This window comes from Abramis brama (assembly GCF_963993115.1).
Source record: "Abramis brama genome assembly, chromosome: 18".
In the NCBI taxonomy this organism is placed as follows: domain Eukaryota; kingdom Metazoa; phylum Chordata; class Actinopteri; order Cypriniformes; family Leuciscidae; genus Abramis; species Abramis brama.
Window position 1 is genome coordinate 9,516,253 of NC_139980.1, and position 14,229 is coordinate 9,530,481.

At 36.9% G+C, this 14,229-nt stretch overlaps 1 protein-coding gene across 2 annotated transcripts in view; it reads left to right on the top strand.

Annotated features, from left to right (window-relative positions):
- Window positions 1-14,229, top strand: part of bach2b (BTB and CNC homology 1, basic leucine zipper transcription factor 2b) — a 96,339-nt gene that overhangs the window by 8,433 nt on the left and 73,677 nt on the right. The window contains exon 2 of one of the 2 annotated variants that reach the window (XM_084091057.1): window positions 5,092-5,366. The exons of the other annotated variant lie outside the window; for it this stretch is intronic. Coding sequence (XP_083947183.1) covers window positions 5,301-5,366 — 66 coding nt within the window. The 5' untranslated portion in view covers window positions 5,092-5,300. The remainder of the gene's footprint in view (window positions 1-5,091; window positions 5,367-14,229) is intronic. 2 annotated transcript variants of the gene reach the window in all.

Here is a 14,229-nt window from a genome sequence, read left to right on the forward strand (position 1 = left end):
AGTCTAAATATAACCTAAACCTACACACTATACCACAAAACTTACTAAAGCACATGCATATACACACACGCACACACACTAGTGCCTCCCAGCCTGGAAAATGTGTTTTGTTGTTACTCTTTCCCCCATCTGTCAGGATGACGGTATCAAATGCTTTCCTGCGTATTTTAGCATATATGAAAAATAGAGCATTCCAGGGGTAATGTGAAATGCTGCTATAAATGTTTCATGCCAGATTTACACACCCGGACCGTGTACGTTTATGCGAATGATTAAAAGTTTAAGAGAAATGTCCGTCTGGGTACCCGTGCCAGCAGAAGTCAGATTTACAGAAGTGTAGATGTTTTTTCTCCGCTTCCCTGCGTCATTGGATGCTCTGTCGAGGCTTATCCCAGGTGAACATACCACAGCTATGCTGTCAAAACCTCGTCAGAGAAATGCTTTTGCTAGATTGAAAAAAACAAAAGAGACGGTTCCTTCACCTTGGCAACTTAATTTTCGAATTCCTTAGATTTTCAGCCAACCCTAACTTGCAGAAAAATGTTTTTTGACCTCTTTCTCCCCCTCGTTCCCTCTTACTTTTTCTCCATTACTTCGTATTGGATTGCTGTATGGGACAGCAGTAATTTCAAACAGTGTCGGCTAAGAGCCTGAATGAACTGTGTCTCAGGCATGCTAGATACTGAACTTCCTGCCAAGGTCATTTTCTTTCCCCCTCTGCCATTTTTTTTCTTTTTTTTTCTTCTGGATGGGAAAAAGTGACTTGAGTCCACAAGAGTGGAAGGTATTTAAACAATCAGCGGATTCCTGGTAAGTGGGTGAGATCATTGTTTTAGAGAGAGACAGCAAGTAAAAGGAGAATCAGAGCTGGAGTGAGGGAGGGCAGTAGGGGTGACCCCTGTGTGGCGAGTTGTTTTCCGTTTGCCAGAGCGACTCAGCAGGCGGACTGCACTCAGAGGGAACGTCGGCTCTGGCAAAGGTCAGAATTCCTCCCAGACGGATTTATTTGTATTGCTTTGCACTTCAGAGCGAAGAACAAAACATTCCCATTGTGTGTGTGGAGGTTGTTTTACACAGCGGTCTATTGGAAACATCTGCAAATGATGAACGCTTGTATGAATAATCATGAATAAATAATAATCTTTCAGCATGGTCAGCGCAAACAAGTCAGTGATGTTTAACACTCTAGAGGAGTGATGGATGTATTAACCTCAAGTTGTAAATCTTTGCTCGCTGTGTTTGGTAACTTTAGAGGTTTTAACACAATTTCTAATTTCATGTTTGTGTGTGCGTGCGTATGTGTGAAAAAAAGAAAGAAAAGTTAAAATATTAAAAATGAAAGTTTGTTGGATTTATTACTTTACACTAACTGCTTCGAAGGTTTAAAAAAGGGTGATCTGGGGGGTGACCAGCTTTTTTTTTTATTGTTTTTTTTTTTCATTATTTTTTTTAATTTTTTTCAGACTGATACTTTTAGATAATGAACCTAAATGAAGGGATGTTTACTAGCTGGCAAAGTTCAAACCATGACATATAACAGCCAGTTACTTTTTTAAACAAATATTGTATCATACATTTATGTTAACAATTAACTCAGCATCATTCATTGATTAATCTGATTAATGTTTTTTAAAATAATATTTAGATTAATAACTTGGTATAAATCTTTATTAGTAATATTTTTTTTGTATAATATAAATAACTGTATTTTTACAATCTTTATAATTATAATTTTTATAAATGAATAATAAAGTAGATTCAAAAATCATTAATATTAAAGGATTTAAACTTTTAATTATTATTATTATTAAGTGTTTTAATATTTAATAATTCATTTAGATCTATTTTTGTTAACACTTTACAATAAGGTCTTATTAACATTAGTTAATGCATTAATTAATATGAACTAACAATGAGCAATACATTTGTTACTGTATTTATTAATGCTTGTTAATAAAAAATACAGTCGTTCATTGTTTGCTCATGTTAGTTCACAGTACATTAACTAAAGTTAACAAATACAACTTTTAATTTGAATAAAATATTAGTAACTGTTGAAATTAACATTAACTAAGATTAATAAGTGCTGTAGAAGTATTGTTCATTCTTAGTTCATGTTAACTAATGAAACCTTATTGTAAAGTGTTAACATTTTATTTTTATTTTATTTTTTTCAGCTAGACAACTTGCGGACCACGCTTACTGTCCTCTGTTTTACAATTTCATTATTTTTGTCACCATTATGATTTCAATATGCATCGTTGACTGACTGTTAACTTAACCTTCAAAACAACAGTTTATTGTCTGAGAGGCGTTTTACGTTTTCTGTAGTAAATTGATGATTTGTGGGGCACTGAGGTGTGAATGAATAAAAACAAGCATGATATGTGGTTTTACTCTTTGTGCAGCTGGAGGTGTGTAAATGTGCGTGCATCCTGTGAGACTCGCACAGGTGGTGAGGGGGAGGGGTAAGAGGTGGGAGTGGAGCAGCAGGGGTGGCGTGACCACTTCCTGTCTCAAATGTACAGTAAATCGGTCGTGTTTTTACCAAATCAACACCGTGCACCGGTGGTGGCTTTACGCTGCCTGGCAGAATCCTCTCATTGGTTGAGCTCTTGCAGTGTGGCTTGCAGAACGAGACAGCTTTTCTTTGTTCTGTCTTTATTGGTGTAGAGATGTTTTCGCGGTGTCTTAAGGGAGAACGATAACAACAGTACATCATTTACGACAGAAAAAATACAGGAACGCACATACCGTACACACAAAACACAACTTTTTGCCGAATGTTGCAGTGGTAAACAACAGCGTAAGGAAAAGCCTGAGGTGAAAGGAAATGATGTTTCACCCCGCTATGCAGAGTGGAAAAGATTAGACGTGGTATTTGAGTTCGCCCCGTCATATAGTTGAGTTTGATGTATAGAATGCTGCCTTGCCTGAGGTGGGAAGCTTGACGTGAGTTTGCGCAGGACAGAGTTACAGGTTCTTAACCCGAGAATGCAATGGTCACGACCACAGACCTCAAAAGCTTTGAATGTTCTGTACATACACGCATGTATACTGCTGTTAAGAATGCATTTATCCATAAATGGATTTCTCTCTGCACGCACGCCGGTCAGAGTCGAGCTCTATTTATCAGGTAGCTTCAGGTACGGACAGATTTATGCGACTGCAGCTCTGTGCTGCTGTCAATAGTTGCGACCTTAACTTACAGTCAACAGGTTGAAGTGGCAGGGGTCAATGAGTCCAAGACCTGGCCATTCCAATGATGAGTGTCTTGAAAGAAAACATGCAGAAGCCTCTAATAGTCAAAGACTCACTGGTTAGTAGTGTTTTAGATTGCTCTGAGTGTTATTGTGTGCTATATTTTACTTTGTGGACATTATTTATACATAGCCATATGCTTAGAAAAGTTTTTAATATGGAATAAATAAATAAAAAATCTGTGAATCTATATATAATAAAAATAATAATAATAATAATAATAATAATAAAAAAAAAAAAAATATATATATATATATATATATATATATATATATATATATATATATATATATAATAAAAAGTATTAAATGTTATTTTATATAATGTTATTAAATAATAAGTATTAAATCACATTTAATAAAATATACATATAATAAAATAATAATAATAAGTATTAAATGTTATTTTATATGTGTGTGTGTGTGTGTGTTGGTTGGATTTTTTTCAAATGGCTGTTAAAAAAGTTTTGTTATTTAGATCATTTGATCATTTTAAAGAACAAACAAAAAAGCAACATTAATAACTGTAAAAAATATTAATTCTGAAACTAACTCATTTTTATGGCGAATCTTAAATTAAGTTATTTTTAATCTTCCTCTGTTTGTTATTAAGCCATTTATTTTTAATCTTCCTATATTTGTTGTAGACTTTTTATTTTCTGTGTTATTTTTCTCAGTAATTTCTGTATTTCGTTCTGTTTTGGCATGCAGGTGTGTAAGTTGCCATGGTTTTCTAATTCAGAAATATTTGTGCAGTTTGATGCAGTGTAGAGGAACGTATATATGCAGATGTACGGAAGCCGAAGATAACTAGTCCGGTTTTTTTGTCCTCTCATATAGACATAGACAGGGAATATCTTGCAGAACAGGACTCCACCTTTGCCAACAGGCAAATGCTTACAGCAATTACTAAGTAAACAAAAAAAGAAGTGGAAAAAGAGAAAGCCAAAAATGTGGGGTGATGTAACATTTCAGCCTGTCTGACACATGGTTTTCAACATTTAAAAATGTTTCCATGAAGCTTGTTCCAAAAGAAAAAAAAAAGTATTATGACATGTATTTCTTTCTTTGTATGTTTTCAATGATTTTCTATTCAATAAATACATTTTATATCATTTGTTCTAAATCATATTATGTGGGGGGGGGGTTTTTACATTAGAACATTATCTTTAGATAATTTTCTTATCTTTAACCATTACATTGTTTATTTTACCATTGAATATATTTTTTACCAACTGTGAAAGCTGAAACTTTTTACAGAAAATCGTATACATTTTGCTTTTCAATTTTACAGTTAGAAGTTTTAAACTTCAGTACAACCTCTAGTAATACCTAAATTAAACCTAAAGAAAGACAGAAAAGAAAAAGTCAAATGCAAATGCAAATCTAATATAATTAATGGTCAAATTAATTATATTAGAATTATGCATTTTTCACAATTTAATGTCATAGATGGTGATGTGCAGGTAAAATAAACCACTTTAATATTTATATTTAGTCTTTAAAAAATGTCAGCTGTACCAAAAGTAGTTTGGCATACATTAGTAGGTTAACAGGTTTCCAACACAGAATCAAATGACTGCCAAATTAAGTTTCAAATGTTTCTGAGACTACAAATGATGTAGATCACTTTTCAAACATGACGCGATCACTTTGTAAACTATATTTCACAGCCGAAGTTCATGACATCATTCTTTTAGAACAAGCGGGATCTAGAGCAAGCACCTAAACCTGTCTGTTTTGCCTGATAAGACGTAAAGCCTCATTCGTTGTTGTGTTTATCTGAGAAAGATATCATGTATGATAATAAGAAATGCACTGTTCATTACAGGAAAGGAAGTATGGCTGGGGTTTACAGTTGATGAAGTCCAAGGGGCGTGTAAGCGTGAAAGAGGTGGAGCTTACTCCACACACAGAGAGACGTTCCTCTCTTAGGAGGCCCGTGCTGTCGAACCCGAAAAAACCCAGCCGAGAACTGTTGCTGGCGCTGCACCACAGCATGCGTCTCAATCCCACAGTCACACAGGAGCATCTCAGCGCATGCTAACACTCGGAGCTGTCACTGTCACCTCCTGTCAGAGCAGTCAAACAATGGAACAGACCACTGTGAGTGATCAAATTTGAGTTTTTGCTTTTACACCTCATGCATATGCATAAAAAATGGGCGGCTTGTTCTGTCCGGCTGTGTCACTAGGTTTGGGATTGTTATTGCTGTGTTTTGTTGGACGTGATTTGAAAGTCAGAAAGACTTAAGACATTATCAGATTTTGTATAGACCCAACAGCCTCAAAAGATCAATGAAGTGGATCACGTTCACAGTAGAGTATCAGGTCAGTCGCGGGGCGGGTAAATGTTTGACGTGTCCTCAAACGTCCCTACAGATATCCAATGGTCCTCTTGTAGAGCTGAATGAAACAACCTACCATCTTGCAAAATATCTCCATTAAAAAATTGCATATCAAGCGTTTAGTTTCAGTTAGGAAGTCTGCCATTTTGAGGAGAAGGCACTTTGAGGGCGAAACTGTACCAATAAACAAAAGATTTTTTCAAAGTTTTGCTTTTCTGCACTAGTTTGTGGACGTCAATTTCTAAAAGTGCCTTACAAAGGAAATAAAGCTTCCTTTTCAGTTTCCTCTCCAGGTGCTGCAAATATCAACCGTATAAATAAATATCGAGCCACAAAGTGACTGTAATATTAACTCGATGTAGTAAAACAACTTTCGTTGTTGGTGAATTTCTGCAAAAAAGGTTCAATCTAATTATGAATGCATTGTAGTACCTTGTTGGATCAATTTTTTTTCTTTCTTTCTTTCTTTCTTTCTTTCCCTGAAAGTTCAGTCATACATTCCAGTCGAACTATTAATACGGTGGAGCGGCTTGTCATGCTGTGAGAGGGAAAAATTTGATCATTTTGAAACGGGACTAAAATCCTAGAGTTAACGGTCTCACATACACCTAATGTGTATGTAAAGTCAAGCTTCATGTCCCATCTTCATTAGTGAACTATTAAAAAGTACAAAGGAAAACTTGTCTCAGGGTCATTATACTCACTCACAGACCTACATAGGTGATGCTTCTGGTTATTCAGCGTTTTCTGTTGTTGTGTTAAAGAAAGTGTGAGATCAGATTTCTGTGTGCATTGCAGGTCAGAAGAGCACAAAACAATGATTTTTGTTTTAGGAGCAGAACGTATGCAGATCTCTAAAGGCTTTTAATGTTAGCCATGCCACACCTGACTATCGTAATGACAGGGAAATTCAAATGTCTGAGACCAGCATAGTGAAAATACTTCTGCATTTTTCAAATTTAATACAAAATTCGGCATAACAGTTTGATTCAAAAGTTTCAGAATTTCTTTGCATTTGCTTTGGCCCTCTTTTGCTTTAATGACAGGAGCTGCATGCACTTTACAAGTATGTGTCAAACCTGATGATAATCATGTTCTCCAGAATGATTTGAGATTACCCAAAGAGCATCTTGAGTGTCAGTGGAAACAAGAACATCCGATTGTCTGTGCAAAGAATCACATAATCAGTCACAAAGTTACTTCTTATAGTGTACTAGAAATAGTCCACAATTCAAAATATTTCCTATTCATTTTATGACATAGCATTTCTTTGTCACGATGAAACAGAGTTAACAACATATTGTTTCTTCTGTATTGCGACATACTGTATATCTGAGTGTAATGGATTTTTGAAAAAGAAAAAATTTAGGATGGGGACTTGGTTCTACCCATCGGTTCTTGTTGGATTTTGATATGTGGCCATTTCTTGCAAGCCTGCAGGGACAAATACTGGCATGTGTCACCAGAGAGAAGTCCAGTTATCACATTTTGATTAAAAATTACAAGGTAAAAAGAAAAAAGAAAAAAAACATATGCATTAGGGCTGGGCGATTTGGCAAAACATTTAAATCTCTCTTTTTTTTTTTTAGATCGATTGAACAATTTCGGTTTCGAAAAACTTAAAAAACAACTTAAAAATGTAACTACAATATGATTTAAATACCATCCTCTTTATTAACCATCTGGTTAAAAAAAGTTCTATTCCAAGTGCACTACACCTGAAGTTATCAGCTTGGTGTAAATTTATATTTACTTTTATTTAAAATAATAACAGTAAATATATTTTAAATAAATATGGAAATAGTTGGGTATTTCAAACAGCCTATAACATAAAAAAAAAACAAGTTGGCTTTAAAGCACATTGATTGATTTTGTACATCTGAAGTTATCTCATGTGATCTACTGTTTTGGCATATTCATAAATTAGTCATTTGCAAATAACCGACACAGCAAGTTTACTGTATATCCTATATATACGTCAATCTTCTGTATCTATCCTCAGAGTGTGTGCAAACTGTGAGGCAGCGATCTGTCCCGTTCCCAGTGTGCTTTTCTGCGTGTGCAGCATGGGGTGAAGCCAGTGAAAGAGGACATTGTTCGTGTCGTAGTGAGGCATGTTGCATGCACTTATAACTCTAACTGAGTGGGTGAAGTTTCCCCCATCATGCACCAGAAATGCCTTTGAATGACTGGATTGTGTGGAAGGGAAAAGCAGCAGGCGTTTAATGCTTTTGTTTTTATTTTTCGCTCTCTTATCTCTGTCGCAAACTCAGTGACGTTGTCACTCAGCTTTCTTAAAAGGATGATTCAACTGAAAAAACAAAGTTGTTATCATTTACGTCATTCCAAAACATTTTAAAGAGTATTTATAATGTCCTTCCATGTAATAGAAGTCAATGGGGTCCAAAACAACATGAACCCCATTGATGGTCAAAACATTTGTATTGACATGAGCGCAAGTAAATGACTGAATTTTCAATTTTGGGTGAACTATCTCTTTAAGTGATGTAGCTGGGGAACATAACTCATGTTACGACTTTATGTGTTTCACATTAAACCAGCCAACGAAGTGGATGGAGGAAAAAGAACATAAAGGAAAGAGTGATTTGAGTGTGTTGTAATGTCATGGATTAAAATGCCCAGCACAGCTGCATCAGGGCCGAACCGTACAGTGGTGTGTTTCTCATTCTCTCCCATGTCCTAGAGCAATGACTTGTTAAAACGTGTGACTCAGAACGGCTTGTTTGTGAGCAGACCACCTCCAGAGTTTGATTCACAGGCCTCGGCTATTGATTCAAGTCTTCCGCTTGTGCCTAACAAAGAAAACAAATGGCTTTCACGTCTCTCCCTCTTTCTCATGCATTCGTTTCTCTCAAAGAGCACTGATTGATGAAACCACACAAGTGAAGTGTCCTGATGCCACGGGGGGCTCCCGCCTCGCAGTGATGTAATGTTTTTGAGTTCTGGTAAACGAGTGGATCAACGCAAATATGAAAACAAAGTTTTTAAGATTTCTCTAAACACGTGCTCGTTTGTTTTCGGCGAGTCGCAGAGGAGCGTTTGCTCTCAGTGAGCTTTGGCACTTACGCCATGGAACTTGGCGATGTTTACGTCCATTCAGCGAGGGGAAACGTTATGTGGGAAATCAGTGGGTAAGGGTTTCCAAGGATTAAATGACAGAAAATTGCCTATTGATTTCAAAAAAGGAGCGCAAGTGAACATTTCGTCATATCCTAAAGAGTGAATCATTCAGTGGCACCCTTGGGGTTAGTTGATGTTTCGTGTGCTTTTTAATATGACAGATAGACCTTTGGAAGTGACTGACGGCATTCAGTACGTAAATTACCATTTTGTGTTGGCTTGCATGGCTTCTTTTCAGCTATTTCCTTTGGTTCTTTTATAAATCACACATGTGACACCGGCCGCTGAGTTCATCTTACTGCCCCGTGAGAAACTACGGGCTATGACACCATCTCCTGTTCTGGGTGTGTGTTTGGTTCGAGGAGACTCCTCTGTGTCAAAGAGCTGCATGTTGAGGCTTCCTCCGATGCTCCGGGCGGAAAGGAGAGCACGGAGCGAAAGGTCATAGAGAACGAAAGAGGTTATTTTTAACCCTGCTGTATCATGTATCACCTCCTACCATGAGATTGGGTAAGGGAAGATATTTCAGGGTGCTCTTGGGTATTAGGCCAGGTGAAACCAGGTGCTGTTCTTTTCTCATGTTTTCATCCAATTATGCTTTCTGAAGAAGAAAAATCTATATCCATGGTCAGTAGTCGTTGACCAATATGGATTTTTTCTATGGCCAATGGTGATACTGATTTATTGGAGAGCAGAGTGGCTGTTGGCCGAGATAAGATGCATAAAATATCACACTGTCCAGTAAATAAATAGCCTATAACAGTTGCTGCAACATTTGTATTTGCTATATTAGATATAATTAATCAATATAACATTTTTTTATTAAATTGATTTAAAAAAAAACAACAGATTTATGCTTTAGCAACTTGATTCTGTAATCCTGTTATAGTACTAATTGCAAATAAAGAAATCGTTAAAAGCATGAATAAAAAGAAGTAAACACTGTAATCAACTGTGCTTTCGGTAATCTGGTAAGTTTGTGTGCATTGGGAATCATATTTTGTCAAATAAAGACCAGTTTATTCTAAATATAAAAATAATAATATAGCGGTAAACTGGTAATATGGCAGCATAGTTTGAAATCAAAGATTTAAAGATGACAGATCATCAATCAAAGATGATTGCACTCTGGTGCAATCGTTGTTAGCGCTGTCAAAGTAAAAGTCCTGTTGCTGTCCAAATAATCTGAAACGTATTGACTGATAAACTTATCAGTCGATGCCAATTATTTAAAATACCAAATATAGGACAATATATCAGCCATGGCAATATTCTGTGTATACACATTACACAGTGGTCAGTGGCACTTAACAGGTCTGTTGAATATATGCTAGAAATGTTTTGCAGCAGTGGATGGAGTGTTTACCACAGCTGCAGTCACAGATGGCACAGTACAGTACCTTTGCAGTGCTCAGACGCTGTTCAAACATATGGTAAATAGCTGGGGAATGCTTTTCTCATGCCTGCAAGGGTATGAGCTAATGCATTTTGGGATGACATTCATTAGATAAATAGATAAATTAGATATTAGATAAATCTCTGACCTGACAAAGGTGACACTGAATCCTTCTCACTTCCTCTCTTTTATTTTATTTCCTTCACACGTGTCTCTTTTGTTCCAGTTGGTTTCTGGGAATGGCCTATTTTTTTTTGTACCAAGTAATTTTTCCCATGATGCACCCGCCGCCTTACCCCATTCATGTGGGGTGTCGGGATAGGGTTAGTTTTTGAAAATTGATTTCTCTACAGAATGAATAAAAATCTTGACTTTATACTGCACTTGAAAAGGAATACAGTTCGTGTTTGGAGGCAGTAAGATTTTTTTACATAAATAAATTACATAATCTAAAATTACACAAATCTAAAATTGCATAAAATGTAATGTCCTTGTATTAATTTCCCAAACTCCAAACTTTAGAATGGCAGTGTGTATGCATGTGTATATATGTTTGTATTTTGTTATTTTATTGTTAGTGAGTTGTAGCCTTTGTGACTACAACTAGCTCCCCTACTGTATAATATGCAGCAGTTTGTCCAGCATAAACCTTATGTTTGTACATGTAGCTCAAAGGGGGTGGCATTAATGAAAGCAGAGGAATCCCCAGTCTTCGTGCAGCTCTTGGGTGTTTTGTGTCCCTTTTGTCTCTCTCTATCTCTCCCTGGTGATTTCTCACTGTCTGGACTTTGGGAAATAGGGGGGACGTTTGTTTCTGGAATGCACTTCTCTTAGCCACGCTTGGCATCAGAACATCTTTGTTCGAAAGCGAGGGAGGAAGGTCTAGGAGTTGCCGCCGAGGGTTATTGGGGAGTGTTTTTTTGTTTTGTTTTTGGATGAGGTAGGGGGTAAAGCTGCAGCTAAGTTCATTCATTCATTCATTCATTCATCCGCCCGCCCGCCCGACGTGGGCCTCTACCTTCTTTTATTTTTAGCCAAATCCATCAGGCTTGACAAGCGGGAAATTTGAGCCAGCGCGGGGCAATGCTCCAGAGCCCCCCACTCCACACCGTCATTCTTCTCTCGATCCCCACACTCTCTCTTCCTCTCCCCCCTGGGAAAAACAGAGCAGAGTTGAGGCTGGATTCAGACCGCCAGAGATGTTGAGTCATGTGAGTCTGTGTACACACTACACACAGACGCCACTGCTTTATGAGGGTGACACACTGCAAAATGTAGTTTTCTCAATCAGCATTTTTCATTATTTTCAAGTAAAAATCTATTTTAAAAGTTTTAAATTATACATTTATTTGAACAAAAAAAAAAAACGTTTTTCAGGGAATATTTATTTTTACTTTATATTTTTTAATCCCTTTTTATTTATTTTATTTACTAATATTTATATTACAATCTAACAATTGTTCTTAAAAACAAACATAAATTGGGTAAAAAATAATAAAATAAAATAATGATTTTAAGCATAAATCTAACAATTGATCTTAAAAATGAAATGCCAACTGGGGGAAAATAGAATAGAATAAAATAGTTTTAAGCATACATCTAAGATGTGTTCTTAAAAATGAAAAATATGTTTTTAAATATGTTTGCTAAAAAAAGGATTAAAGTGATTATTTTGCAGTCCAGATATAGTCAAGGGTTGGGCTATGATCAGGGTAGAGACAGAGAAAGAGCGACAGAGAGAGAGAGAGGTGGTACGTTCCCCTCTGGTTCTTTTATAAGGTAATGTCTAGTGACTCTGGAAGAGGAGACATGTGCACAGAGATATTTTAACACACAGCAGGCAGACGGAGAGCAGGGGAGGGAACCGAGGTGCCTGCCAGGTTCATCTCTTCCTATCTCCCTTTCTCTTGCCTTGCCCTGACTGCCTGCCCAGTCCATCATTCACAGCAGACTGGAACATAGCAGTAAAGTAAAGCCAGAGCAAGCTGAAAAGCGCACACACACACTAAGAGGCAAGTGTCAGCCTTGAGTTTGACCTATTAACCTGCATGTTACTGTCTGACCGCTTCTCTTCAGGCTGTAATGTGTTTGCGTGCACTCCAGAGACTCCAGTCCCGCTCTAAAGCATGGTTTGAGTTCAGTGTCCACTACACTTAGTTATGGTTTGTATTATGCAAGGGCCACACCGTATTATGTTTCTCTTTAGATATATGGTGGAAAGGAGGAGAGGAGTGTGTGTTTGCACACGTGTCTGAGTGCATGTGTTTTTTTTATTTTCTGGTTATTTCTCTATTTCTATTTTATATATTTATTTTTAATATAATTCTTTCTTATAAGTACATTTTACATCTAAACCAAAATACAAATTAAGAATGCAGCGTCAGGCTAATTAACTATTGATGAGTCAGTCAACAATTGACTACTGGTGAGCTGGCATGATTCAGCAAAACTATGTAATGACTGAAATGTATTTGAAAAGCTTGCGGGAGATTTTATATTGTTTTGTTTTTTTTCTTCCCCAGAAAGCAAATTTTGGTTTTCTGAGTTATGCATTTCTCAGAACAGTATAAATTTAGTATGTCGGACATGGACATGTACATATACATGTGCAACATCTGTGGCCCCACTCCATCCCTCCAGTGTTGTCAGTGTTATTTTCATTCAGCACCTCTCAAATCTAATTTGAGTATTATGGTGTCAGGATCAGTCCTGCCTGTCAGCCTGAGGTAGGGTTCAGACCATGGTTAAGTACAAGCTTCAGCAGGCGCTGACACGGCCCTGATGTACCCTCACTTATCTATCTGTTTCTACATACTCTACACTACATCTCATCCAGTGTGACATCACCGCACAGGCCGCTACCACATCAGAATGTGTGTGTACGTGCTGTCTGACACCAGCAGGTTTGTGGGTTTTCAGGATGGTCGGCTTGTCGATTAGTGAAGTTGACTATGGTATATCAATTTTTTTTTCATTGTGGTATTTTTAATAGTGTATTAAATAATGAGTGTGATGACTGTGTGTTGTGCTTGAGCTGTTAAACAGTTTGCAAAGTAAAAAAAGGTTTTACAGATAATTTTTTTGAGGATTCGACCATGCCCACTGCGCAATGTGACGTCGGAGTGACGTCTTTTCTGTGTAATTTTTGGACGTCCAATTTCGGTCCACTGAAGGTGTTGTTTTGTAACGCCATGCGACGTCTTTTTTCGACGTCTACCGCACGTCTAATGTGGACGTCCGTGGGACCTTCTTGTAAGGGTTATTCATAGTCCAAATGTGGTCGTTTGTGGACGTCTTTTCAACATCAAATTTAGACTAATTTTAGACATCGTTTTTATAACTTCTATAACCATGTTTCAAAAGGGTGGAGGACATGTTTTCTGTACCATGTATTTACATTTATGCATTTTGCAGACGATTTTATCCAAAGTGACTTACATTGCATTGCACATTTACATTTCTATCAGTTCTTGCTTTCCCTGGGAATCGAACTCATGATCTTGGTGTTGCAAGCGCCAAGACTCTACTGTTTGAGCTACAGCATTACACCTTTGTATGCGTCTCCAGTTATCACCTGCTGCTGAGACAATCAATTGGAGTTTTGGGAAAATGATCTTAAATAATTATAAATAATCTGTATTCATATGTATTAATCATGTTTGTAAATAAAAAAATATTAAATATTAATCATGTAAATTTCCTGCACCTGTCAAAGATGTCCAAATGACATCCAAAAAAATTACCCAGTTCAAAGGTCAAATGTTGAACGTCAATATGACGTCCAAGTTGGGTCATGGTTGGATGTCCAAATAGTGGACCTAGTTTGGACGTCGAATAGATGTCCAGAATTGGTCATGGACCGACGGACCCAATATAGACATGATCTGCACGTCTATCAGACGTCCAATGTTTAGTGGGTGAGCTTTGCCATTTTAAGATGGTGTGTCAACTCAAGCTAACATTTACAAGTTATAAAAATGTGTTGAGGCTCCGTCTACCAGTTCTTCAACACAAGAACTCATATTTTAACATATTTTAACACCAAAACCAGCCTTGATTTATTTATGTATTTATTTATTTATTTA